General features: G+C 44.7%; 10 protein-coding genes across 10 annotated transcripts; 4 read left to right on the top strand and 6 right to left on the bottom strand.

Annotated features, from left to right (window-relative positions):
• Positions 1 to 15: 15 nt before the first annotated feature.
• JR316_0004653 (Rho guanine nucleotide exchange factor gef2) lies at positions 16 to 4,470 on the bottom strand (the record flags this gene model as incomplete). Its single annotated transcript, XM_047890417.1, has 14 exons — positions 16 to 55; positions 108 to 152; positions 205 to 332; positions 381 to 494; positions 542 to 805; positions 870 to 1,022; positions 1,076 to 1,665; positions 1,716 to 2,345; positions 2,395 to 2,605; positions 2,659 to 2,969; positions 3,024 to 3,609; positions 3,672 to 4,106; positions 4,160 to 4,257; positions 4,311 to 4,470. The coding sequence occupies 14 exons, from the start codon at positions 4,468 to 4,470 to the stop codon at positions 16 to 18; spliced, it is 3,765 nt and encodes a 1,254-aa protein (XP_047750178.1).
• Positions 4,471 to 5,148: 678 nt separating this feature from the next.
• On the bottom strand, positions 5,149 to 6,527 carry JR316_0004652 (uncharacterized protein; the record flags this gene model as incomplete). Its single annotated transcript, XM_047890416.1, has 7 exons — positions 5,149 to 5,356; positions 5,415 to 5,666; positions 5,719 to 5,825; positions 5,876 to 5,983; positions 6,042 to 6,074; positions 6,139 to 6,354; positions 6,411 to 6,527. 7 exons carry the CDS (start codon positions 6,525 to 6,527, stop codon positions 5,149 to 5,151), a joined length of 1,041 nt encoding a protein of 346 aa, XP_047750177.1.
• A 535-nt stretch (positions 6,528 to 7,062) lies between these two features.
• JR316_0004651 (1,4-alpha-glucan-branching enzyme) lies at positions 7,063 to 9,596 on the top strand (the record flags this gene model as incomplete). The annotated part of the gene is made up of 10 exons (XM_047890415.1): positions 7,063 to 7,315; positions 7,366 to 7,481; positions 7,538 to 7,859; positions 7,914 to 8,356; positions 8,411 to 8,723; positions 8,778 to 8,850; positions 8,901 to 8,970; positions 9,025 to 9,186; positions 9,241 to 9,489; positions 9,555 to 9,596. 10 exons carry the CDS (start codon positions 7,063 to 7,065, stop codon positions 9,594 to 9,596), a joined length of 2,043 nt encoding a protein of 680 aa, XP_047750176.1.
• Positions 9,597 to 9,830: 234 nt separating this feature from the next.
• On the bottom strand, positions 9,831 to 11,213 carry JR316_0004650 (3-isopropylmalate dehydrogenase; the record flags this gene model as incomplete). The annotated part of the gene is made up of 4 exons (XM_047890414.1): positions 9,831 to 10,206; positions 10,279 to 10,819; positions 10,884 to 11,086; positions 11,200 to 11,213. 4 exons carry the CDS (start codon positions 11,211 to 11,213, stop codon positions 9,831 to 9,833), a joined length of 1,134 nt encoding a protein of 377 aa, XP_047750175.1.
• Positions 11,214 to 13,217: 2,004 nt separating this feature from the next.
• Positions 13,218 to 13,942, bottom strand: JR316_0004649 (Actin-related protein 2/3 complex subunit 3; the record flags this gene model as incomplete). The annotated part of the gene is made up of 4 exons (XM_047890413.1): positions 13,218 to 13,366; positions 13,417 to 13,704; positions 13,762 to 13,861; positions 13,910 to 13,942. 4 exons carry the CDS (start codon positions 13,940 to 13,942, stop codon positions 13,218 to 13,220), a joined length of 570 nt encoding a protein of 189 aa, XP_047750174.1.
• A 128-nt stretch (positions 13,943 to 14,070) lies between these two features.
• Positions 14,071 to 17,137, top strand: JR316_0004648 (Calcium channel YVC1; the record flags this gene model as incomplete). Its single annotated transcript, XM_047890412.1, has 22 exons — positions 14,071 to 14,155; positions 14,206 to 14,351; positions 14,407 to 14,494; positions 14,544 to 14,697; positions 14,769 to 14,803; positions 14,863 to 14,925; positions 14,976 to 15,048; positions 15,104 to 15,165; positions 15,217 to 15,312; positions 15,362 to 15,372; positions 15,426 to 15,587; positions 15,655 to 15,676; positions 15,730 to 15,757; positions 15,811 to 15,874; positions 15,932 to 16,015; positions 16,098 to 16,189; positions 16,253 to 16,279; positions 16,332 to 16,401; positions 16,461 to 16,594; positions 16,648 to 16,690; positions 16,751 to 16,993; positions 17,045 to 17,137. The coding sequence occupies 22 exons, from the start codon at positions 14,071 to 14,073 to the stop codon at positions 17,135 to 17,137; spliced, it is 1,875 nt and encodes a 624-aa protein (XP_047750173.1).
• Positions 17,138 to 17,291: 154 nt separating this feature from the next.
• JR316_0004647 (DNA replication complex GINS protein psf2) lies at positions 17,292 to 18,067 on the bottom strand (the record flags this gene model as incomplete). Its single annotated transcript, XM_047890411.1, has 5 exons — positions 17,292 to 17,396; positions 17,447 to 17,564; positions 17,622 to 17,718; positions 17,774 to 17,888; positions 17,948 to 18,067. 5 exons carry the CDS (start codon positions 18,065 to 18,067, stop codon positions 17,292 to 17,294), a joined length of 555 nt encoding a protein of 184 aa, XP_047750172.1.
• A 215-nt stretch (positions 18,068 to 18,282) lies between these two features.
• Positions 18,283 to 21,019, top strand: JR316_0004646 (Serine/threonine-protein kinase haspin-like protein hrk1; the record flags this gene model as incomplete). The annotated part of the gene is made up of 5 exons (XM_047890410.1): positions 18,283 to 19,945; positions 19,999 to 20,171; positions 20,220 to 20,472; positions 20,532 to 20,617; positions 20,669 to 21,019. 5 exons carry the CDS (start codon positions 18,283 to 18,285, stop codon positions 21,017 to 21,019), a joined length of 2,526 nt encoding a protein of 841 aa, XP_047750171.1.
• Positions 21,020 to 21,269: 250 nt separating this feature from the next.
• On the bottom strand, positions 21,270 to 23,125 carry JR316_0004645 (Beta-glucan synthesis-associated protein SKN1; the record flags this gene model as incomplete). The annotated part of the gene is made up of 7 exons (XM_047890409.1): positions 21,270 to 21,363; positions 21,416 to 21,585; positions 21,641 to 21,751; positions 22,183 to 22,470; positions 22,528 to 22,669; positions 22,776 to 22,900; positions 22,952 to 23,125. The coding sequence occupies 7 exons, from the start codon at positions 23,123 to 23,125 to the stop codon at positions 21,270 to 21,272; spliced, it is 1,104 nt and encodes a 367-aa protein (XP_047750170.1).
• A 1,948-nt stretch (positions 23,126 to 25,073) lies between these two features.
• On the top strand, positions 25,074 to 25,852 carry JR316_0004644 (uncharacterized protein; the record flags this gene model as incomplete). The annotated part of the gene is made up of 3 exons (XM_047890408.1): positions 25,074 to 25,459; positions 25,483 to 25,580; positions 25,764 to 25,852. The coding sequence occupies 3 exons, from the start codon at positions 25,074 to 25,076 to the stop codon at positions 25,850 to 25,852; spliced, it is 573 nt and encodes a 190-aa protein (XP_047750169.1).
• Between the last annotated feature and the right edge of the window lie 675 nt (positions 25,853 to 26,527).

Here is a 26,527-nt window from a genome sequence, read left to right as displayed (position 1 = left end):
ATGCAAAAACACTAATCAAGATATCAGCCCGTGGGCTCGAAGAAGCTCGCCCCATCTGTAAATTTTGATCAGTGAAACCTAGTGAATAGACTCAGAGATCAACATACTCTTCTTTTTCTAATTCTGTCTCCGCTAGTTTACGTTTAAGGGCCCTTGATGGATACAATGAGAAGATTAATGAATAAACTCCTAAAGAACACGCACGAGTTTTCTCTTGATAGGTTGTTTTTCACCTCTTTGGTTTGTTGTAAATCTCGCGCTAGTGCATGTAGGGCTTCGTTTTCGGGCAGGTTGGCATCGTTGTACATTCCGTCTAATTCCTCGTTAAACGCCTAACCATATTGTCATGAAGTGCTCATCATCAACGGTGTAAAACGCACCTCATACATAATCTCCTTCTCAGCCGTGGCATCTGCCAAGAGACTCTTGACCAATTCGCACTGCCGTCGTGAGTGCTGTAATTCAAGCCTAGATCTTTCGAGTTCTATGATTCGCTACATCCAAATTAGATTCAACGCATTTTTAAAAGGGAGGAAAGTACCTCTTTGTATTCAGCAGTCAGACGGGATAAGTCAGCTTGCAGCGCCTCTTGATTGGAGTAAGCCCGTGTAAGGTCCTTTTCCATTTCCATAGCAAGAAGCTCTATGGCCTTAACAAGATTTCCTGTATCACTTGCAGCTGACATTCTCGACGGTGTATCAAGCGTTCCACTTCGTGGTCTACTCCGTGGAGTTCCGACCCCTTCACCTTGTCTGCGGCCAATTAGATTCCTCATCTCTTCTAAGCGTTCCTGAGCGGCTTTCGTCTATACGAATACGAGACAGTCAAAAATTATTGGTTCAATAATTAGCACAAGAGCGTGTTGTTACCATTGGGACATTAGTTTGCAACTGGGGTAAACGTAATCCTTTATCAGGCGAACTCGGCCGCGAAGACGCATCTTCACCTGGAGTTTTCAAAGTTGACTTGATGACTTCAATCTGGGTTTTTAGGCGTTTCAATGACCGTCGGGAAGCCTCGATCTAAGAAAAAGTAAGACATAACATAATAGAAAATGAAATAAAGAATTATCTACGTCTTCTTTGCTCGTGACAGAACGTTGCAGCATCTTATCCAAATCCTCGCTTTTATACAAGTTTGAGGGTCCAGCCTTAGGCTTGCGGATCTGGGGTGATACCTTGCGAGGAGAAACTACGCGTTGCATTGATCGGGTGTGTGCCTTTCTTACAGGAGTTGGTGAATTCGACATATCAGATCGGACAGATGTCTTTTTCTTGATGGATAATGGTTCAATTGGCGTTGCTGCTGTGATGGTACTTGTACTGGCAGCCTTGGGGGTAGACTCTGTGTTGTCGGCAGGGAAAAAAGATTGTCGTTGACTTCGCTTAATTCCAGGAGTCGCCGTTTGCTCAGAAACATTTTCATGACGAATGTTCGAGTCGGTGTAAATATCATCCTCCATGGTCGGCAAATCTTCTTGTGTTGGCTGTGGACTCCTGGGCGGTAAAGGGGAGGGACTTCGAGGGCCTGTTGGACGGCGCTCAGAAGTGTGTATGGATAACGGTCTAGAAGTCCGGGGCGGTGATTCCCTGCGTTTTGGAGGCGATTCAGGCAGTGGTAACGTACTTCCTTCTCGCATTTTCCGTAATGGATAAGGCGGCTCTTCTAAATAATCCTCAGTAACAAACCAGCCCCATAGTATTGCAAACACAAACCTTCGTATATAATGGATTCAACAGATCCGTCCATTTGCAAAGGAACGGGATGATTTCCATACTGCGCCAAACTATTCTGACGGGCCAGTTCCAATTGGAGAGCAAGTTGATGGTCGGACGTCCCGATCTCTTTGGATTGGGCCAAGAGAGTGGCGTCATCATCTTCAACATCACTGTACTCAATTTCTGTGCCTCTTGTCGAGGACCTTGAGTGAGGCCGAGACATGGACCCACTACGCCTGTACATCGGGGTCTCAGAATCAGAGTCACCAGCTGATATTTGTCGTGACAACTTCGTGCTTTTACTTGACCGAGACGCATAGTAGTCGTCTTCCATGCTAGATATTGTTGTAGCTGCTGTAGTGGTTGAACGATGTGATGATTTCATGCTATCCATTGTGGTTGTCGTGTGAGTGTATGCAGACGAGCGGCTGGTTGTTGACCTTGATCTGTGTCTCCGATGTCCACTAATAGAACCAGCAAAGAAATCGCCGACAGATGGCGGTCGACCATTAAATAGGTTACGAGAGATAGCGTCGAGGCCAAATATGGCGACTTTGGACTTGGCCGTTGGTGTTGATGGAAGCGAATTTTTCCCTGTCTTGAACTCAAACAGACCAAATTGGTGGACTACAACAATTAGATGTCAATGATGCTGTAGTGACATACCAAAACGTACTGGTATGAACCACTCTAGCAGGCACCCGTGAGGTCTGAACAATGTCTTCCTCCCCGTCATCGTTTGGCTCACTAGATGTGACCGAATACCGACACAGCCCACCATCCATTAATTGAACTCTTATGACTACAAAGGGGGGACCACCTTGTCCGAAAGGTATAGGATCTGCCGAAGCATGCCGGTCACGGTCGATGTGGACGACGACTTTGCACTATGATTCAATGTGAGTAACCCACGTGACGATCAAACAATAACGAATAAAACCTTCTTCGTTTCTTGCAAAAAAGCAGTTCGCTGGTAAACATTGAAATATGTCCTAGCGAAGGTCGTTCTGCCGGAACGAGATTCTACTTCTTGCTCGTCCGAACAAAGGACGACTGATTGACCAGCACGAGCGCGATAGATAGCCTGTGTTCTCCACAGATTCTCCAGGAATCGTTGTTTCTCGTTTTCGGTCTGAGTAGGATCTAAGTTTATTGGTGCTGGTGGTATAACAACAGATAAAGAACGGAAAGGTCGACCTGTCCATCGTTCCGTTTGGTCTTGGGGAGGATTCTCCAGAAACAAATGAATTTCTGCAATTTATAAAATGTTACCACGTATATAGTAGTCCTGAAAAATCAACTCACCGGAACCTCCAATATCTGTCGCAGCAATATCCATTATATCAAAGACACCTTTACATGTCATGCCACTCTTCTTTTTCCCTGTTGGGATCCCTCCTGCCTTTGTCACTTTCTCTACCGCATCTAAACCCGACAGTGTCCTCCCACCCTTTTCTCCGTTGCCTGGACGTTTCACTATAACAAGTTTATCGTCGAACAAAAACAAGGTGCAATGTAACGATGTTATTGAAATTCCGCCTCCAGTAGTCGACGAAGACAATTGGGTGTCGGTTATGATATCCTCGACATCAATGCAATCAATAAACTTTCGTGAATTGGAGAATAAATCGGGAGGGAATCCTTCAATAGTCGCAATGAGGCAGTAAAATATTGCCGCACGCTTTGTCTGCTCGTCTGCTTCCGCCTGGGCAATTTTAGATGCAATTTCATCAGCCTCTATGATTTTGGCCCTCTGAGGATCGTCAGGCGACATGTGTTTCAGCATCGTGCGAAACATTAAAGTATATCTTGGGATGCGTTGCACGGGCTCCATGAGAAGCTCTCGCAGTCCTACTCGATTTCTGGAGTCAATTGATTGGTATTTGATATGCTACAAGTAGTGGTAGTAGGGAATAAGTAACATAACAAAGTAAAGCATCACGGTGTACTTACATCGATATACGAAGCGAACCTTGATGACCTCTTTGAAATTTCCTTTTCAAAAATTGCCTGAGCATCTTCTCTTTTGACATAGTATTGTTTGTATTGCTCAAATCCCCGGAGCTCTTTGAAGTGGCGCAAACAAACGTCCCCTACACCTCCAACGGATAAGTGACCATTCGGAGCTAACATCAGCTCAAGATCAGTGAGAAACGCTTCATTGACTGGCAACAGAACGTCGATGTTGCCGAACAGGGTCTTTGCCTCGTAAGCTGGTATAATCGCTGTGTCTTTATTCCGAGCAAAGTTTCTGAGAGGATCGGCATAATCAACTTTGAGGGACTGTAATCGCTTCACATAGGTCCTTTCGCTGGTAAGAAGTTCATTGATGACAGAGGACAACGCTGAAGGATCAAGCAAAGCACGTTTCCTCTGGGCTGCTCTGTCCTAAAAGGATAAGGTTAGTACACTGTGATCGGTTAATATAGACAGCGACGCACTATATCAACCAACGACTGATTGCTTTGGGTGGCCAATATTTCTTCAGAGGATTCTGAAGGAAGAGGGTTTCCGAGTGAAAGTACGAGGTCCTGTATCTCTTCAATCTATACTTTAGGAGGATATGAAATGATGGTGGTGTGTGGCATTTACCTTCGGGGAGCCGTCTACCATTCTCCGACCCTTCTACAACTACTCCACAGTAAAAGGCCCTTCTAGTGACGAGTGGGGTGGATGTTGAAGTACGAGACCGCGGTTCATCTCCACTCGCCAAAGGAACAACCAACTTTCGCGGAGACGAACTGAGAGCCATGCACAGATAGAAATAGGAAATATAAAACAAGGATCAAACGTGGGGGCGATTATGGGTATACAGAGCTACCAGAGAACAGCCTGGCACAGCGAAATGGTGGCAAGTTGTAGTCTTAGAGCATCAAAAGCATAAAGTCCATTCAGCTTGCTCCATCAATCCAGCTTCAACCAAAATCGCGGTCACGTGGCAACGCGCGACTATCAAACCGCCTTTGCATTTGGGTTCCCTTTGAGATTTACTTCGCATAAGACCCGCCGACTTCGGATACAACAATCACCGATCTATCAGGCCCTCAGTGAGCCTTAAATTGTTTCTTGAAGTGCGTCTCAGCATGTGAAATGGGACAGTCGTGTGTCATCTCTGACTTTCTCGAGCTTCTGGCAGCGCATACGGATTGTTCTGCGTCTTGGCATATCGAGGTATCACTCGCTTGAGGGCAGCAGCATGCTGGTTGAATCCGTCTTGCAGGTCTATCGCTAGGAAGGAAAGGTTAAAAATTTAATTACTTTCGGTCAAAAAAATTCTAAAAAGCCATTGTCATGTAATCATGCAAAGCCGATAGCGGAAAAGGCTCTTGGTTCTCTTAACTTTGCGGGCTTTTGAAGTGGCTTTATCACTTACGCATTTGGATATGTAATGCCCCGCTATCGATAATGCACACCGAATGACTATTGTTCTCTACCTCTTTCTCTTGTTCGCCCGTTCCTCAGCGAGCTGCTCCAGTCTTCTCCTTTTTTCTTTGGTCGGAGACTCAGAGAATAATCGGCTGTTAGTAGGCGAAGAAGTCGGTGGATGGTCGTCGCCGTCTCCACATGGAGAATGGACATCAAAGGCTGTATGTTGGGGACTCTTGAATTCATTTACACCCTCGGATGATACTTCGGAGCTATCATTCATGCGAGTTGTCAGTATTTTGGGAAAGGAGTGTAAGATATGAAATATACCTTGTTTTGTCATCAATAAATTCTTCTTCTGCCTCCTCTTCAGAGGTCTCTTCTTCCCCTCGGTGATCTATTTTAACCCAATCTCTGGCGACGCGAAGCAGTTCATCCCATCGTTGTTGTTCTGTCATATAGACCTTCTCAACATCATCTCTATCTGTTGGATCACGACATTCAGGACACTTGACCGTATCATCTGCTTCTTTGGAGATCTTCGGTAGGCACTCGTCACAAACCAAATGTTGACATTGCATACTGTAAAATATATTATTTTCCAAAAATATAGCAATTCAATGAAAACGCATACGCTGAGCACTGTTTCAATTGTAATTTTTCAAAACAGATAGGACACTCTTGAGTCAAATCATCTTGAAGTGTCGTCAACATCATGAGATCGGAAAAGCAGCGGAGTAACTTGAAAACAATCAGTTTAGCTCGGACGGGATTGTCTGGAAAGAAATAACTTTGCGCATGCGATGTTCAGAGTCTACTTCGACATCTTTGCCTTTCAATTTCCCACTATTCTTTGGTAGGAGATCATCGACTTCATCCTGTAGTGCCTTTTTCTTGAGCTGCAGATGATCAAATTAGGGTATGGAATCCGTTGTGCTAGGTTTACACCATCGTTACCTTAGCAATGTACTTTTTCTGCTTTTGATTTTCCTAATCAATATAATAAGTGAGAATGTTGGGTTCCACGGCTTTTAAAGACAATATGAAACCACACCGTTTCAAGTTCTTCAATCCTGCTGCGAAGTTCGTGTTCTGAATCCGCGTCCTTAGTTGTCTTGCTCAGACGCGAGGACTTCTTTCTCATGTTCTCGCGAGAAATTAGAGCATTGACATTAGCAAGTTCTGTTTCGAGATCGCGCTTCTCGTTTCGAAGAATTTCGACCTGAAGCTTGAACTTGCTAAGCTCTGACTGTGCATTCTTGAGGTGATCCTGTATGGAGAGGGTCAAAAAATATCAAACATTGAGCGACTCGACATGATGTCCACCTCGATCACAGTGAGCAAGGAATCCGAATCGTGTTCCGACCAAGGGTCTTCATTAATGCTGTTTTCTTCCTCTGATCTCGGTGTCGTTTTGTTGGTCGCAGACCGTGTAACTCTCATCTGGGGTCATTCGTGTACAGAAATTGTGAGAGTTTGTGAAGAGAAAACTGCAAGTACCAAGTTACCCTGACTATGTGGCTTGTGTATGTGTCAGTAGTCAGTATTCAACCACCGCGGCAGACGGGTGATCCCATGGCGGTCCACCCGGCCCGTCTCTACCTCTGGAAAACATTATTCTCTGAGCATCTGTAAGGTTTCCAATTGCCAGGCCTTGGTATGTACTCTTTCTAATAGCACCAATTGTGACATTGGCTGCGATTGTTCAATGTTATAACCCTTATCGTTTCGAAAATTAGTGCCCAGATTCGCATAGCAGTATAGGGGTCTCGGATACCCCGATCGGGGCGAGGGGCGCAAAAAACTAGCTTAGTAGCTATGTGGCTGTGCTTCATTTCAATCTGCATATTACGTCATTCTCCCCCATCTGGATTGCTGGAGCGATAACCCTCGAATTCGCGAGCCTCGCCAGTCAAAAAGTTTGAACCTCTCCACCTTGGTTCCGACTTTCATCGTGTCCCCTCCGCACTTGACAACCATGTCGACAAAACCTCTTTCACCAAAAACGATTACTGATATCGACGAGTACCTCAAACCAGATGTACCCGCTATCATCCAACGTCATAACAGCTTCAGGAAATGGAAAGACGTCTTCGAGAGACACGAGGGAGGTTATGACAAGTTCACAAAAGGCTATCTCAAATTTGGCTTGAATGTCGGTTCCAAAAACGAGGTTACTTACAGGGAGTGGGCTCCCAACGCAAAGGAAGCATACCTCATTGGCGACTTTAGTGAGTCTCGTCTGATTTTTGGTTATAAATAGTTCTAAGACCTTCAAAAGACGATTGGGATAGGACTAGTCATCCTATGGAAAGGGATGAATTTGGAGTGTGGAAAATTGTCGTGCCCCCTCTTCCCTCTGGCGCCTGTTCTATACCCCATGATTCCAAACTCAAGGTTAAGCGCTTTTCGTATATTCAGGGGCCTCCGAATGACCGGGTTGAATTCAATAGATTTCGATGGTACTTCCCAATGGTTCGCGCATTGAGCGCCTACCAGCATGGATAAAACGTGTTACTCAGGACTTATCTGTGTCTCCTGTGTACGATGCTCGTTTCTGGAACCCGCCAACTTCGCAAAGGTACACATTCCAACATGCATCCCCACCCAGGCCGGCGGACGTGAGGATTTATGAAGCACACGTCGGAATTTCATCTTCAGAGCCCAGAGTTGGGACCTACAAAGAATTTACAACGAACATTCTCCCGAGGATCAGGGACCTTGGTTATAATGTAATTCAACTGATGGCGATCATGGAACATGCATACTACGCCTGTAAGAAATAATTCCTTGTTTTCGCGCAACGCGCTGACCTAACTGCCCACCAAGCTTTTGGATATCAGGTTACTAGCTTTTTTGCTGCAAGCTCCCGTTATGGCAACCCTGAAGATTTGAAGGAACTTATCGACACTGCACATGGAATGGGCATTACAGTGCTTCTTGACATCGTGCACTCCCATGCATGCAAAAATGTTCTAGATGGAATTAACGAGTTCGATGGCACTGACCACCTCTACTTTCATGAAGGGGGGAAAGGTCGCCATGAGCTCTGGGACAGCCGTTTATTCAACTACGGGCATCACGAAGTCCTTCGATTCCTGCTCAGCAATCTACGTTTCTGGGTAGAAGAATACCGTTTTGATGGGTTCCGTTTCGACGGAGTTACGAGCATGATGTACAAACATCATGGTATCGGAACTGGATTTTCCGGAGGATATCACGAATACTTTGGAGACGGGGCCGATGAAGAAGGCATCGTATATCTCATGCTTGTAAGCATCATTTTTTACCGGTTAGGCTTCGAGATGTTAATGTTCACTGCATAGGCCAACGATTGTATGCATGAGTTGTATCCTCATTTGATCACTATTGCCGAGGATGTCTCCGGAATGCCACTTTTGGGCAAGCCGGTCGATGTTGGAGGAGTTGGATTCGACTATCGCCTTTCTATGGCAATTCCAGACATGTGGATTAAGCTTTTGAAGCACAAGCATGATGACGAATGGGACATGGGCAATATTGTGTTTACTCTAACCAACAGGCGTCATGGCGAGAAGAGTATAGCTTATTGCGAAAGTCATGATCAGGCACTTGTAGGGGACAAGACGATAGCCTTTTGGCTAATGGACAAGGAGATGTGTATGTTATCTTTCTTTACATTCTTTCCCCAATGACTATAGCAACTCTTTTCAGATACAAACATGTCCGATTTGACGCCAATGACTGAAATAATTGCTCGTGGACTCGCGTTGCACAAAATGATACGGTAGATATCCTAATATTGTTAAATTGTAAATCCGCTCATCTCTCGCCCAGACTACTTACCCATTCGCTTGGTGGGGAAGGTTACCTCAACTTTGAGGGCAACGAGTTTGGACATCCCGAGGTACGTTGATTCCTGTTGGAACATTTTCTTTCCCCTTATACTGATTGATACCAGTGGCTCGATTTCCCCCGCGAGGGTAACGGAAATTCCTTCCATTACGCTCGTCGTCAGTGGAATGTTGTCGACGACCATCTTTTGAGATACAAGTACCTCAACAATTTTGACCGAGCTATGAACCACGCAGCCGCACGATACGGCTGGCTCGGCGCACCACAAGTAAGATACTCACCTAAAGATTATAGACAAAAATCTCAAGGAGCATTGACACAGGCCTACGTGTCTTTGAAAAACGAGCTGGACAAAGTTATCGTATTCGAGCGAGCAGGCCTCCTCTTCATCTTCAACTTCCATCCCACTCAAAGCTTCACAGACTATCGTGTAGGTGTTGAAGAAGCTGGGGAATATAAAATAGTTTTGAGCAGCGACGAAAAACGTTTTGGAGGATTTGACAACATCATGTTAGATAGCAAGTTCTTCACTACCCCTCTGGAATGGAATGGTCGGAAGAATTTCCTCCAGGTACGTCATTGCATTTACCTTGATTCAGGGGGGCCTCAGTAGAAACGCTGATCTATCTATGTAAGGTTTACATCCCTACTAGGACATGCATCGTACTTTCCAAGTGAAAAGAATACTCTGAGAATATAGACCTTCGACCTTTTGACTTGAATTTATTTATAAATATGGACAAAATTACTTAGAGAAGTATACCATGTACTTGCATTTGTACCTCGCGTTCCACGTGAAAGTTTTAATTTTGTATTTTAAACGATATGATGAATTTATGAGCGACCAGCCATCATTTGCTCTGAAATTTGTATTTAGATGCCACTGCCCAGAATTAAAGGCGTTATAGTGGTCTACAGAATCTCCTTGAGAACATGAACGATACGCTCGCCGATTTCTTTCGTGGAAACCTTGCCTCCAAGGTCAGCGGTCCTGAGACCATGACCACCGGATTCGGTAGTGTCTAAAACTTTTCGGACGGCTACTTCAATGGCATGTGCAGGCTTTTCCAGACCAAGTGAGTATCGGAGCAACATGGCAGCGCTGAGAATTGTGCCAATCGGATTTGCTATCCCTTGTCCAGCAATGTCAGGTGCGGATCCGTGAATAGGCTCATACAGACCGGGGGTCGGCTTGAAATCGGGAGAAGGTGCTGAGGGAGCTCCTGCGAGAGAAGCCGAAGGGAGTAGACCTAAAGAACCGGGAATGACACTAGACTGGTCAGACAAGCTGCCGTATAGTTGGAAGTTGGATATGATGGTCAGAGGCAAAGTATTTCGTTTATAAATTAGTCAAACGTACATGTCTCCGAACAGGTTTTCGGTTAAGATCACACCGTTCAATTTCCGAGGGTTGGAGACAATGACCATAGCAGCCGAATCAACTAGATGATGGTCAAGCTTAAGTTGTGGATATTCTGCCGCCAAGGTCTCGGTGACAACCTTTCTCCAAAGTCGAGAGCTGGCCAATACGTTGGCCTTGTCGATGGAATGAATTTCCAAGGGAGGATTTGCAGCTAAAGCAATTTGGGCAGCAACGCGAGTGATTCTTTGTACTTCTGCAACGCTGTAGATCATCGTGTCCCATGCCACATCGAAATCAGGCTCGACGTTCTGTTCCTTCCGTGGTCCAAAATAGGCTCCTCCGATGAGTTCACGGACGACAATCATGTCGACTCCGCGCGCTACTTCAGGACGGAGGGGGGAATAGTCTAAGAGGGAGTCCGAAGCAAGATTAGCTGGACGGATATTTGCATATAAACCGAGAGTTTTGCGAAGAGCCAGGAGACCTTGTTCGGGGCGAACTTTAGCATTTACACCCCATTTAGGCCCCCCGATGGAACCTAAATCAATCATAACAATGTCAGATAAATTTTCAACTGCAAGCCAGGTCATTGCAAGTCCTACCCATCAGAATAGCATCTGCCTCCTGGCATGCTTTCAACGTAGAAGCAGGCAAAGGTTCCCCCACAGAATCGATGGCAATGCCTCCGAAATGGTGAGACTCGAGCCTGAGATCAAAGTCTGGAGACAGTTCCGATACGGTTTCCAACACTTTGACGGCCTCTGTAATGACTTCTGGTCCTGCAGCATTGTCAGCACATGCTACTCTACAGATATAGAGGATTGATCCCCTACCAATCCCATCTCCTGGAAGGACAACAACCCGGAACCTATAAGTCTGGTGAGCGGCATTCAGATGTTACAAATCCAGAAAATTTACGATTTGGGCGACATATTGTTCGAGCAGATGTTTATATGGTGATGAAAGTAGACCTCAAGAAGGGTTAATCATAGAGGACGCTTCCAGGGGTCATTTTTGTGTAATTTCGGTTGGTGAGTACATGGTAGTCGGCCGAATCTAATCTTATCTTGGAACCCACACTTGGAACGACTCAGTCATCGATACGGATAGATCAATACCACGTGCTATTTTTTTCAGTACTTACAAGTTGCTTCCAAGTTGTAACTTGTAATTGTGCAATTGCCCATTGATCATCTAAAGGAAATCTTAAATCATTCTGCCCATTCGATGTCAAACGTCCAGCAACCGAAATGCAAGAAACTGGTGCTCGATGCAGGGCCTCTTCTGTCTCTTTCTCCCTTGCGAGGACTTGCCGAAACCTACGTTACTGTACCCCAAGTTTTGGCGGAATTGAAAGATAGCAGAGCAAGAGAGCATTTTGAACGTTTGGGGTTGCTTTCTGGTGTGAATGTGGAGATCAGGTCGCCAGATGCAGCGAGCTTGGCCCATGGTATGTGATGTTTTGCCCATATGATAAAAGTTGATGTAAACTGTCGCAGTAATTCAATGGGCGAAGAAAACTGGAGATTATTCAGTTTTATCACATCCCGATTTGTGCGTCTTGGCACTTACATATCTGTTGGATCAAGAAGATAAAATAACTAAGGAAAAAATGGTCCAAACGGCAAGTCTCAAGGTATGGCATCTTCCTTCCTTACTAATCCTTTGGTTAGTAGGTGACTACAGAAGAGACCAAAGCTGAAGAACCCGTAGCAGTTGAAGCTGATTCGACAACGCAGTCTGAGGCTACTGTAACAATCGAAGATTTATCTGACCAATTAGAGAAAACCGACCTCGAGGACGGAAATTTTCAACAGAATCCTGTGAACGAACTCATCAACCAAAAAGATGTTCCTCAAGAAGAGCAAGAAAGACTAGGCGAAGAGGAACAATTGGAGCCGCTGAATGTAGAGCTACACTCCATTGAAAGTTCTGAGCGTCGGGAGCCTCAATCAGAAACTTCAACCTCGGCACGGAAGTCGACACCCTCGCCAATATTCGACGATCCTTCTGACCAGGAGGATGACGGCGAGGGCGAGTGGATCACCCCCGCCAACGTCAACCTACACAAATCGCGTGCTCTAGACCTGCTTCCAGAAGGTGGTTTGCAAAGTAAAGGCAAAAAAGTTGGCATCATCGGGGCCGGGTGTATGACAGCTGATTTCGCGATGCAAAACGTTTTGCTGCAAATGGGTCTGAACCTTGTTGGCCTTGAAGGGAAGAGAATAGAGAAGATAAAGAGCTGGGTTCTTCGATGCCATGCTTGTTTCAAGTAAGTTTAGCATATCGTTCGAAAATTATGTAGTCGTTCTGACGGAGTTCGATGTTCAGAATTTGCAAAGATAATTCGAGAAAGTTCTGTCCCTCCTGCGGAAATCCTACTTTGTTGCGTGCATCGGTCACCGTCGCAGCACCAAATGCCTCAACCAACGCCCCTGTCATGCAAGTTCATCTCAAGCCCAATTTCCAATATAAAACTCGAGGGACAATTTATTCTATTCCTAGCCCTAAACCAGGTTCGGCGAAGACGGGGCCTGGTTCCAATCTTATTTTGAGGGAGGATCAAATTGAATATATACGCGCAAAGAAGAGAGCAGATGGCAAGCGCGAACGAGAAGAAGAACGACTCACCAAAGGGATACTTTCACGAGGTGTAGAGAATAGGATTAGTACAAGCAGTTGGATGGATCCTGATTGGGTTCCCGAGATCCTCAGTGTCGGATCTGGTGGTAAGGGACGAACGGTGCGGAGTAGGGGTATGGATGGCGACATGCCACAGATTGGATATGGTAGAAAAAATCCCAATGAGAAGAGGAGGAAAAAGTAGGCGTTGTTGTTGTACTTTTGTTCAGAGTCATCCATAGAACCCATGATGTACAATCCATTCATTGCATAGTGAACTACAGTCAATGTCGAAGAGGTGGAAACGCAGTTGTCTATGAACCCAAACTCCTGTTCATGAACCTCCTCTTCTGGAATGACATCCACCATTTGCTAGGCTTTCCAGTACCATCGGCGTACAGTTTTTCCACCAGTCTGGCTGCAAGTTCTTGTCTTACTTGCGTCAGATATTGACGAAGATAATCTACAGACTTATCAGTCGCCGATGCGTAGGGTATGAAGCATAGCACAAACCGGCCTCCGCGCGACTGGATGGTTGGGCGTAGTGTGCATTTAAAGGGAAATTTGCATCTCCTGGAATTGGAAATGTATCCACAGATAAAGTGTTCAGTAACTTGTTGGCTTCGATCTGGGTGGGGACGGTGCGTGCGGTACCAAGCTTAGCGAGGCAATCAGAAATAAAGAGAATCAAAACAATCAGGGTACGATCCGCAGGCCCTTTTATCTCAAAGTTTCTGAACAGAGAATTGGCGCGAAAAAGATCCAGAGTTTCGTCGATAATATCTGGTTGGGAGGGATCAGCTGTGGGGAGATCATTTCTGTTAACGCGACGATGAACAGGAAAACGGCATAAATCACCTATAGGCGCTGGGCCGCGAATGCGAGTCCGAATTGGCAGTATGGACATATTACCGACCTGCCTGACATCAGGCTCTTCATTTAGCGATGAATGGTAAGCCTATATACTGTCATTAACCAGGAGATATGTCCGTAACTGGGGACTTACAGGCATGGTTATCCGTAGGCGTTGTTTGCGCATAGTTGGCAACAAGGTCAGTTATTCTAGGCGAAATGACGTCCGTCAGGTGACTAACAGGGGCCTTCCTCAACTCGGTTGGTCTACACCGCACGACCTCCACAGGTTCATTCACAACCAGGCGAGCATCTATGAACGGCACTCCATCTGACGCGGAGGATGTCCGTTCCCTTTTGTCTGTCACGTCCGTCAATCCTACACCAGATACATTGACTAGTAATGTCTCTTTTCTTTATCCCCAGACTATGTGTTCAACCTTCCTGCAGAGCTCGTGAAGCGATTAAGGGCCTTGACTCTCACACTTTTGCCAGTGGAAGCTGACATTGAGAGCATCAGCGAACCTACAAGCAGAATCATTACTCCTCAAGTCATCAGTGCGTACAAGGCCGCGGCGGGAGACTTCACAGAGGCTGTAAGCTCCAGTATGATACTACTCAAGTCTCCGTTTTACACAATGACATTGGTAGCTTCCCTACTGCCTTCTACGCGCGAGAGCTGAGTTTATCTGGGATGCAAACCATAACCCGGCCGACTATGGAGAAAATAGAGGACGAGGTCAGTTCTCGTGCCATGTCTTTCGTAACTCTATCTGCAACTTCAGCAGCCATTGCGTGTGAGGTTTTGGCGCGGCGTATTGTGCACCTAGCAGAACCGAGCCGTGTCAAAGATATAATGGCGAAGCGTTATCAGCATCGTCAAATTGACGGGGACGAAAGCGAAATGTCCAGCGCTCTAGAAATGGCAATCGACCAACACTGGTGCGCAATAGTAGCCGTTGCATCGTCTAATAAAATATTTATGAAAAACAACTATCGCTTTATTTATCCAGTACCATATTCTTGTCGTCTAGTGAAGCCCAAGAAGGTGAGAAAGTCAATAGTGCAACTTAATACGTGCAGACATTGATTCAAGGGGGCCTATAGTTGTCAACGCATTGTGGACAGGAGACCTCATTCAAAAGAATAATGAAAACCACGATATTGATTGTACGTACATTGATCTTATTTACATGCTATTTGAACAAATCTAAATACAGACGTTGTATACGCCGACACCCGAGAACATTCGTTTTGGGGTCATTTTGATCCCTCACGTTTGTCTGTACCGAGGTTTGTCGTCTATAATATTCAAGTCACTTGTTATGTCAACGTCATATATTCTTAGGTATCAGAATATTTTTCGCATAACTGTGTGGTTGTTTTTCCTGGTCGTTTACTCTCGGGCGGGTAAGTGCTTAACGAAGTCAAATGTCCGTATTTCCCATTTGCGTATCGTAGTTCGAGAACCATTGGAACGCTTAAACGATGCACACCGCGTGCTAGACGGGTGGGAACTCGTACTCTATGTGATGGCCTTGTCGTTTACCGTTGAAGGTAGGTATTTATCGATGTAAAAATATCTCCCAAATCTGACTGGCAAAAGATCTTCATAAAGTATCATTTTCTCGTATCCACTTCAATATCTCCTCAGTTGACCACCCTTATAGCTATACATACTTCTACGATTTGTGACATGGCGCGCGTTTTCCTTCTGGAATGCAGTCGCATTCGTCACAGATACTTTGCTAATATCGGCTTTCATACTTCGGGTCATTAGCCTGATTGCTGAAGGAGAAAAGGAATCAGTCATGCGTCTCCGAAGTTTTCAGGTTTTGAGTTGTGTATCGCCGTTCATCTGGTGAGCTTTTTCTCTAAATCCATCTGATGACCCTCTAGTCTAACCTTTTTAACAGGATGAGTAAGTTAATTGTTAGCATTACCAATTCTATCAATAACACTTTCTATCAACAGAGCTTGTCACTATTTTCGACGGCTATAAGTGCGAGCTAATTTCCTCTTGCTTAAATATGCTGATATCTTACTATATCTCAGATATATTGGCACAATGCAAATTTGTGTAGCTCGCATGTTAAAAGAATCAGGGATTTTTTTTGCTGTAAGTTAATTGGGTTTTCGCACGCGTTAGTAACAGTAAAGTTGAATGCACATCTAGCTACTATCGGTCCTTGCTGTCGGGTTTGCACAAGGCCTTTATGCTTTGGATGCCGCTGATGGCTCAACGGAGCCTCCCTCTACAGTAATTATATTGCCTCCATAATGGAGAATGTCAATTTTTCTCATTTACCCGTTATAAAAGGTTATCAATGTTCTGATACAAGCATTACTTCAGTGCGCCCAACCCACGTTTTCTGAAAACTAAGAGATTGACCTTGATTTCCAGAGCACCTGATTACGGAAAGTTTGCAGCAAGGTTAGACCAGGATTGTTATCTATTTACAAGTGTTGACAGTGCAATGATCTTCTCGAAATTTAGCCCAACCGGTCTTATGCTCTATTATCTGTTAGTGTATATCCTGCTCATTTCCGCCTCGGTTGATTGAGTTCGATAATAGATGGAATGCCGTGACAGCTATCATTTTGTTGAATGTGTTGATTTCTCTGTTCTCGTCTGCCTACTCAGATGTCAGTCGTTTCGTTTTCTGCCAAATATTTGATCGATCATTTGACAACAAAAGTAACAGGTTATCGAAGACGCAGAAGCACAATATCTAGCTTTCTTCGCCAGCAAGACCGTTGGGATGATAAGAGCTCCCGATTCATATGTATACCCTGCACCTTTTAATCTCATCGAGGCCTTTCTGGTGGCTCCTTTAGAGTGCGTTCTTTTGCAGGATCAGTAAAAATATTATTGATGGACACACTCTCAAGATTCCTTCCATTTATTCGACTGAAAGAGAAGACATACGCAAAAGTGAGTATTTGTCTAGAGAGAGAACTACAGAGTCATTAACTGGAATTTACTGTGTCATAGCTTAACCGATATGTCATGGGCTTCATATTTATTCTTCCATTGACACTGATCGCTTTTGTGGAGTCGACATTTGATCGACGTAAACATACTTGGATGGAAAATTGGTTTAGAGGAAATGATGAAGGCAGTGAAGATTTGCCCGAAAACAGAGATCCTGTTGTAGATGATCCTAACTGTCAGGGATTGGAGATCAGTAAAATCCCATTCGAAGAATTGATCAAAGTATTCCCGAATACTGTCCAGGTATGTTTCCGATCGTTTGTCATCCGATATTCGTTGATATCTGGCCTACAGTCGACCGAAGCTACGATCTTGAAAGAAATCGGCACTGTCAAACAACAATTGCAAGAGTTGTCACAGAAGATCGACCGTCTGCAGCAGTCTTAACCTTGTAGTTGCGTCGACAATTACGCAGATTGTATATATAACTCATGGACTTTCCAAAGACGGAACATTCAACGATTTGCATATCTTGAATGGACCGAGTTTTTATGGTTACACTTTTTACACACAATATACACGTGAATGAAAGCAGAGCGATCTATGCATTCCGCAATGGATCGCGGACTAGTTGAGTTAAAATACTCATCGATTGAACGAAGTATGGTCGGATTTCATTGATTTCCATGGCACACAAATTCGGCAACTATCGTGATATTCAGTGAGGGTAATTGGCAAGGATTAACAAGGACTGACACTAAGCTCACTGTGATCAAGGGTTCTTAGACCTTCTCTGCTTTTTGCTTGTCGCGCTTCTCGTAGATCCTTTAATAGTGAACGTATTTTATCTGGATTATCCAGATCGTCTGAAGCACTACATAGCCAAAAGTTCAAGCAAATTAACCCGGTTGTATTACGGAAGGACACCTACACGTCAAGTATAACTTTGGCAATTTCGGTATAGCGAAACGGAAGGCTACTAAATGTTTGTTGCGATAATTCGTGTGTCAAATGCTCTTGCAAATAATCTATTTCGCTAGTTGTTAAGACACATGTACTCGGGCGAAGGAGAGAATCGCGCACCAACGTTTAGCCATGAAGGGGCAACAATGTGGCATTTTTTCTTCATCTTCAAATTAACAGCCATCCAAAGAGGGATTTTTGCTTTATTTGGTGGACGAAGAGGCCCGTATGCTCCCTGGAGACGACTGCATTAACCAACTACGCGTCGTACGATCTGGGCGTTCTGAAGTGTACCGAGATAAAAGCAGTTTTCTCCATAGATATCAGAGGAACAATTTCTATAAGTTGTTGAGACGCAACCAACTCAAGCTCTGGGGGGGTGACGGACGCTCGCAAAGATTGGGGCAAAGACATGACGGGTAAGTAACAACCCAAGTCTGGGCCAAGACTCGGACGATGGACGCGTTAATTTGTAAGACACATGATCATGTGATCTACGCGTCTGTAGTTGCTTCTTGATTTGGAATTGATACTGTTCATTTCTAAACCAAGACAACATCGCTATTCTTCCTTGATACCCTCACTATCACAGCTACCCTGTTTTCTTTGCCGTCTCCTGCTCTCCAAATATGTTAAGCTCACGGACAAAAGAAATCAATGCTTATGGCAAGCGTGCGAGAAGAGTGGTCGATGCCACAGCGGCCCCTACTCTTACAACGCCTGAGAGTCATATCATCAGCATCTTCGATGACTTGCCTCCTGCCCCAGAGCAAACGTCTTTGAAGAACAAGATGAAGAAGAGGGAGAACTCTGTACCGTCCAAGGCCAAACCTATTTCAGTCAAAGTGGTTGGACTACAGAGGAAGAAACGTCTATCTCCCGTAATTTCTCCTCACAAGAAGAAATCAATTATGCGTGAGGCTCAGATCATTATACCAGCTGGGAGAAATAAAAATGCCGTGGAAACTAACGGATTAAAAGGAAAACATACAGAAGATGCGGGGAATACAGATGTTACATTAACCGGAACTTCTGGGTCACCACCGCGAGCGCCTCTCTCGGCTGTTCCCCTCAACATCCCAGGTTCCCCTGCAATCTCTCAGGGCCGCTTCTCTAATTTAGCGAAGAAACATTTGAAACCGAAATCATTCTCCCCCTTCGTTGACGTGGATATCATCGTTCTTGATGACGACGGGCGCACTGTCCGTTCAGAAAAGCGAGTCAATAAAGACAGAGCAAACATAAAAGCATTCAAGGAACCTCGTACTTCTAAACCATATTCGAAGTCTGGACTTTCCGCCACCACCCTTCAAGATAATGACGATAGTGATTATGAACCCAGTGGTTTCGTGAAACCGCCAAAACGCCGGACTACTCGCAAACCAATAGTAATCTCGTCTGATGAATCCGACTCTGAAGAACATATCACCTCGCGGGTACTGAAGGTTGGCTTTAACAAAGAAACCATTTCATCGAAAACTTCAATCGCTTCTTCGTCCAAGCTTTCTCGTGCCAGTTCAATGAGTATCGTGGAAGTACTCATTCCGCCTGCCCCATATAAACTTTCAAGACCGCCATCGTCTAGCGATTCTTACACATACAATGAGAAAATTGCAGCGGGTATACCCCAAATAGTGGAGCAAGCGGAGCCACAAAGATACCCCGCTGTTGCATCTCCCAACATGAAACCACGACAACTTACACCTATTCGCGGCTCCCGTAAACGGCTTTTTGAACCTCCATCACCTCCATCACCTACTACAACAACAGATATTGATCTTTCCATTGATTTGAGTGAACTTAACCTCAACCTCGGCTCTATTCCTCAAATCCAGAACTACGTTGAAATACCTGAATACCTCCTGCCTCTTTTGGAAGAATGCGGACAAGAAGCATATGGGCCACACAATTTCTCTAGCTTTATCGAATCATTTCCATGTGATCCAATACTGCAATGTGCTCGGGAAAGTCGAGGTTTTGACATGAAATTCAAGAAAATCGGAGAGGCCAGCTACTCCGAAGTGTTTGGAATTGGCGACGTTGTACTCAAAGTGATACCACTGAGGGATGAATCGAAACCCGAAGTAACACATTCAGAGGAGGATGGCCCTGCGCCCAGTGATGCCAAAGATGTGCGCAAAGAAATCATTGTTACAAGGGCAATGGGGGAAGTCCATGGAGGATTCGTCAAATTGCTGAAGTCCTATGTTGTGCGAGGCCGGTACCCCGAAATCCTTCTTCAGCTTTGGGATGAATACAATGAGCGTAAGGGCTCAGAGAGTGTCCGTCCAGGTAACTATGAAATATTTTTCGCCACCCCAGCCATCTAACTCTGTGCTTGGCAGATTCCTTCAAATTGTCGCAGGTCTATGCAATTATCGTTCTCCCGAACGGAGGATCCGACTTGGAAGCATATACCTTCCATTGTTCCAGCAGAAATGGTTGGAGACAGGCTTGCAGTCTGTTCTGGCAAGTGGCGAAGTCACTTGCTCATGCCGAGCATTTAGTATCCTTTGAGGTATGTTGATATGCTACCACTATAGTTATATTCTAATGGGTTTAAAAGCATCGCGACCTTCATTGGGGTCAGATACTGGTGAAGAATGTGCACACGCAGAACAATGCTCTTAAATCCTTGAATATAAATCAAAAGGCGAAACCTAAAGCAAAGGCAGATCGCCTTTGGATGGATGATATTGCCCATGGTGTTCAAGCTACTGTAATAGACCTTGGTCTTTCTAGAATGGATGCTGGCGATGGTGATGGTGGTGATCATGTTCATTGGACGCCATTTGACGACGAGGTATTTCTGGGAGAGGGTAAGGCGCTTAATATTATCTTCGGATAAGCAAAGTCTGACTAGCGGTTCACCTACCAGGTGACTATCAGTTTGATGTTTACCGGATGATGAAAGAACTAACTGGTGGATCTTGGAACAAGTACCACCCTGTTACGAATGTGCTGGTATAAATTTGCATAACTTCTATCTCATTTCTCTTATTGACCATTTTCTAGTGGCTACACTACCTTCTAAATAAACTAATACATGGAAAAGGTCTCAAACCTCCCACTACCCCTCGCAAACAAAAGGCTTCAGATCCATACATACCTACGTCTACCGAAGGTTTTTTTTCCGAGAAAGATTGCTATGAATGCCTTGTGGACCTGGAGAATTGGTTGGGTAAATCGTTCGCAACGTTGGCAGAAGCGACACGTGTCCATCCAGTTTCTGCGCCAAAGGGGAAGACTAAACGTAAAAACTGCGACCTTGTCAAGCCTCTGGCTTATTCTGGGCCCGGTTGCGCTGGAGAAATAGTGGTGTATGGTGTTAAGAGAGAATGGATTAGATCTACGCGACTGTATTGATCACCTTCTGTCAGCTTTTTTTTAATCAGGTCACTGACACGCCATCATTGCGGCTGTAAGATAAACTACGATGAGCGCATCAGAATAACTTTTTTTCTTCAAAGCATTTGCACAATCAACAAAATCTTCATTTATAAATGACTTTAAATACTCTATTGCAATAAAGAAAAGGATCAATGGCGAGGGATTAGTTTTAAAACCAATCATTTCTCAATATTTACATGAAAAGTAAGATATTTACAGGAAAAGTCTAACAAGATTCGATGAAGGAGTTCTTAGGAAACGGTTTGCCATAATCTCCTCTCCAAGTCGTCAAGTTGGGATTAGTGTAGGCTTCAATGTAACTATCAAAAGATGATATCAGAAACAAGACAGGCCTTTGCACTGTTTACATACGTATTGATATAATCTGCTGTCGGAAAATCTGTAGGATCGCAGCCGATGTTGACGCGGTGCATATCCTGATATACGCGAATATAGTCTATCCGCATAGAAGTAGGGAATGTGAGGTGTTCAAAGTCAATGGATCCAAAATTTTTTGACATGCCCAGGTTGACGATAATGTACTAGGGAAGGCGCGTAAGCACTCCAGGTAGCAGTTTCGATTGGTTGGAATTTTACCATTGGTTCTTGCGGAACGGGACGAGCAGATATCTCAACAGATGGATCTGGTCCGAGTCCAGGGGCATTTAACGTCCACGACATAGTGCCATTAGACACCCAGGAGATGTACTATGCATAGTGATAAACATATAAGCATAACAATAATGATAAGCTTGGATAAACTGTGAATTACCGCATCGTCATATCCTGAAGAGCGGGAACTCATTCAAAACGCAAACAAGAGCTTTCAACAGATAATAGTTACCTGGTTTATACTGTGAGAGATGTCAGTAAGAAGATTACTAGTCAAGTACGGAGGAAACTGGCCTCGAAGCCATAAACAGAGTAGCAGTCTTGGATCGATTCGTAGCAAAGCTGATTTGTTTTGGTAACTATAGAAGTGGCTTGCTGCGTAACGCTTCCAACAAACCCATTTATTCTAGAGATAGTGGGATCACCAAGGATTTCATTTTCCGATGAATTGTCCCAATGATATGCTTTATTGAATGGCTACGGAACTATTTTGAGTACAAATGCAACAGAATCGTGGAGAAACTAACCGCCCACTGAGCAGACTGAGAGACTTCGCCAGTAGGTGGTGTACCACCAACCTGTGCTTCAAGAACATCGATTTCAGGTGCTGATCTTCCGACGTATGTACCATCTTCGTGTTTTGGCCCAGGATGACTCTCGCCATCACATGTACACCTCGAAAGTCTTTGTCCAGGAAGGTAAGACAGAGCACCGCCATAAGCATGATCTCCATCCACCAACGCTGGTAGAGGCCCTCCATTGAAAGTTTGATTAGGGGCAGTACCGACGTCGCAAGAATCGTACGTATAAGGCCACTGTAAAACGAATTAATCCAAATTGGCCGGTCTTGAAATTATTTTGATATTGTATACCATTCCTTCGAGGCTTGCGCCATATCCAGCTCGCCCAAGGTTACCCATTGTCCAAACTGCAGGCCACATGCCTACTACATTGTTTCTTCCTGGTAATTGAACTGCAGTTTCAATGTATCCGCCGGTAAAGCAAAATTTATTCCTGTATATTTTAGTTGAGACGCAATAAATACTAATTGAACGGAATCTTGCGAAACAAACCAAGAAGACATCAATCCTGCAAAATACATTAGTTTCTGAATAAACACCAAATTGACAACTTGCCTCCTTGATAGCCTAGATCATGAGTTTCCTTCTCTGAGAAGGTTATAACAAGCGCTCCTCCTGAAGTAGTAATTGCCTCGGGGTCGTACCACTCTAGATTATTGGTGGCCTGTATTATTATGAGAACCTTCGCGTAAAAAAAGGCGGCAATTTTTCTCACCCAATAATGTAAGTCTTCAGCTTCCCAGTAAGGGTCATCTCCCGGATAAAACGTCCTGCCCTCTTCATTGAATTCGTCAGAGAAAACAAGGATCATATCCGAGCCATCCTTCATCGACTTTTTTATGAGGGCTTCCTTCGGTGTTTCGAGATCAATTAACCCAAAGTTTCCCATTGAAGGAACCTAACAATCTTATTAAACAGGAAGGAAAGAGTTGCAAAGTTTGCAAGATACTCGCCTGTCCTGTAGAGTTGATTCCTCCGAGAGAAGGCACAAGTCCCAGAGTCCATTGCCCATCATAGGTTAAGATTGGATAACCAATACTGGAAGTTATTTTATAGACACATATAATCTTGAAACAAAGTCGGGACGTACAATAAAAGGATGAGTGCAACGAGTAGGATGATCAAGCAACCAACATTTGTTAGACCTCTGATTGTAATGGATAGCATTTTGTCATCAGAAATTTCAGTTGCTTTTCCAGGGTTATGAAGGTCATCGTCGACTTCGACGAGGTCTGGGGAAAGGTCGGAACCCCAGAGGCGAGGGTCTGGAGAGAGAGAGAACTTGGCAATGGGTTATTTCTAAAGCAATACTGTGTTTGTTAAAGGCATTTGAAGGGTACCTTATCAGAAAGAGTACTCAGGCGAGAGCCTGCGGCAAGTGAATAGGGCGACTCGGAAAGACTTTGCTATGTAATTCAGAGAAAAATTAATCGATAGTACTTTGTTGGGAGCACGGAGACGCTACCCAGCTATCCCTTCGCAAAACACCAAAGCTGGAAGCACGAGGAAGGGTAAGTGATGAATCAGCAGAAGCATAGCCAGGATGAGAACCAGAAAAGGACATAGGGTATTGGCGAGCAAGAGGAGCAGGAAAAAGGGCGGAAGAGATGTAGGCTGTCGGTATATAAGGAAGAATAAGAATGCTCTAGCAGAAACTTGCACTGAGGGAATTCTCAACGAGAATCCCTGCAAAAAGCTTCTTTTGTATGACACAGCATAATAGATTTATTAATCTTCTAAAGAGATCGAGGAAGAGACGCCCAAAGTTACCTATGCCCACTGAATGGAAAGCTTCCACTGACTACCTTTGAGCGAGGCAAGCCGCAAGAGCACCATCCCATCGTTACGATTGAGGTTCTCTACGCAACCAAAGGGTCATTCCTGGTATTGAAACGACGGTCCAAGGAATAAGTGGCAATCAAGTTTAAGCTTCTTCGATTGATGGGGCTGGCTCTTACATGGCATGTACGTCTCCATCACTGCAAAAAAGCTTCTTAACTCTGCATTTTCGATGATCACCGTAGTAATTCCATGGATGGCGGTCAAGAAATTTCCGAGGAAATGACTGCATTCCGATGGCGACTTTAGAACGAGCCTCGAGCGATTCAACGATTCAAAGCCAACTTTCTCAAACCCTTAGAGGTTACAACCGTAAGCCCTGCTTATTACCCTTTTTACTGTTAGTCCATTATACTTAGTAGTGGACAAGAGGAGAAACATGTCCATACACCAAGTTCGTTGTGTAAGTTGTCCAAAAAGGCGTGAGCGGTTGACGAACGAGTAACCGATGGAAGCTAGTTTGCTCCGCCGAACGTGTACACGATGAATCCGCTGTCGGACGTGGTCGAAGGGTAATGTGCACCATGGTGGGATAACGGATGTAAATTGGAATACCTTGAAGATTCCATCTCCACTGTTTCGACGTATTATGTATTCCATACTTGAAAGCTGGCCAACGGACATAATGGGAAGTCAAACGCGGAAGCGTGACTTGTTAAAAGAAATAAAATAAAATAAGTTCGGAATGAACAAATGTGATATGGAGACATTGTCGTGGCATGGGAGCATTCTCGGAACCGCGATAGAGGCGTTGGCGTTCCTGGTGAAGGGATTGACAACGCTGTGTGCGAGGAAAATCGTGGCAAAGTCTCACCTTTTGTTGACTGGACACGCACCATCCGGCGGCTAGTAGCTGTGACGCGACGTACATCTAACGGCACCGCCTTGCTTTTTGCCTTTGTCTGGCACCGGTGCCGACATCCTCCCATATCATCGGTCATCGGGGTACCATCGTCACGAATCCTCACTCATCTCAATCTTAACGGCATATACTCGCAATGTTCTTCGAGAGACTTCCTGTAGACCTGATCGCAGAGATCCTGGGGGAGCTGGACTTGGAGTCACTGATTCAGATGGCCTATGTATCCAAACGGTTTTACTCAGTGGCCTCTGATCCTTCTTTAAACCCGTGGAGGAGGCCAATCATGCGTATTCTGAACATGCACATGTATGAACCGGCTTTGAAGCACCTAAGCGTTCGATTGATTGTTCCTCGACGAAATTGGATTGAGATCATTACTTTAGCGCGGCCGTCTTTCGTTCTCTACGACGCAACGCTTCCTAACCTGAAATCAGAGGAATGGGAAGAGTGTTTCAAACGTCGCTTTCTCCCTAGTTGGCAGAAATGGAAAAAGGAAAGCTCCTGGAAAGAAGCTTTTCTCAAGTACGATTATATGTCTTTCGAAGGTGTCTCGGTCTTGCTGTGCTCATGGAAATCCTAGGTTATTGCACAGAGTTTGGCATCGCAGTGTCAGTTCTTGTACAAGCGACGAAGCATGGACCAAGTTAGCTTTTTCATGCCCTCTTTAGCGCTTATCTGACCTTCTAGGTATGTTGTGTTAAATCGAAATGGTTCTGCCAATGAACTCGAGGTTTCCTCTCGCAATTATAATCCGTTTTCCGTCTTCAATGAAATGAAGTAAACTTCTCTTATATAACACCTACTTTTATCTTTCTTTCTGACGTAGAATATTATAGGCAACAGAACAACCTTTCACACCTTGAGACGCGCATTCGGGCGAGTTACAGAGTTTCGTCAATTAACCACAAGTGCTGATAATAATCACACAATCCTAGCTTGTTGTTGAGCTATCGGATGTTAGAATATTGGCTTTTGGAACTCTAGCCAAACCACGTAGCGACCTTATGGTGAACCCAAACGCGCATATGTTCCTCACTCCCCCAGGAATCACTGCAAACAGACCAGGCAATGTTTTGACTAAGCTTGCGTCAAGAAACCGACTAGGCTTTGTGGACGATCACGGGGTTTACCCAATGTCACCGTCCACGGTTCCTGCATACTGTGGGTGTGTTGAGATGCACGCAAAATTGTCGAACTAAATAATTTCTAGTATTCAAAGATTATCATAACCCTGTCGTGACGTACAAACGACTCATATACCCCCAACCAGCTACCACACATGCCAACTATCCGCTATTTACTTCAGGGGGAGGAGATTCCAGATGGAATGATTTGGATGAAATAGAAGAAAGCGGATTACATTGGGTGGGCGCTTTGATGCAAGCCATGGTCTCTCATCCACGTTTACTTAAATCTCATAATTTATTTTTTTGCTGTAGGATCACCGCCCAACTTATCTGCCCGTCTCGAGACTCTGACAATCCGAGGCATCAGTATGCATCCTTTGCCTGGGACGATCTCTGGGCCATTGCTCCTTGGATGGATGAAATAATAACCAAGAGAATAAATGGCGCTGGATTAGGCAATTGA

The sequence above is a fragment of the Psilocybe cubensis genome, chromosome 4, assembly GCF_017499595.1.
Source record: "Psilocybe cubensis strain MGC-MH-2018 chromosome 4, whole genome shotgun sequence".
Lineage (NCBI taxonomy): Eukaryota > Fungi > Basidiomycota > Agaricomycetes > Agaricales > Agrocybaceae > Psilocybe > Psilocybe cubensis.
This window is presented reverse-complemented; position numbering and strand designations above follow the sequence as displayed.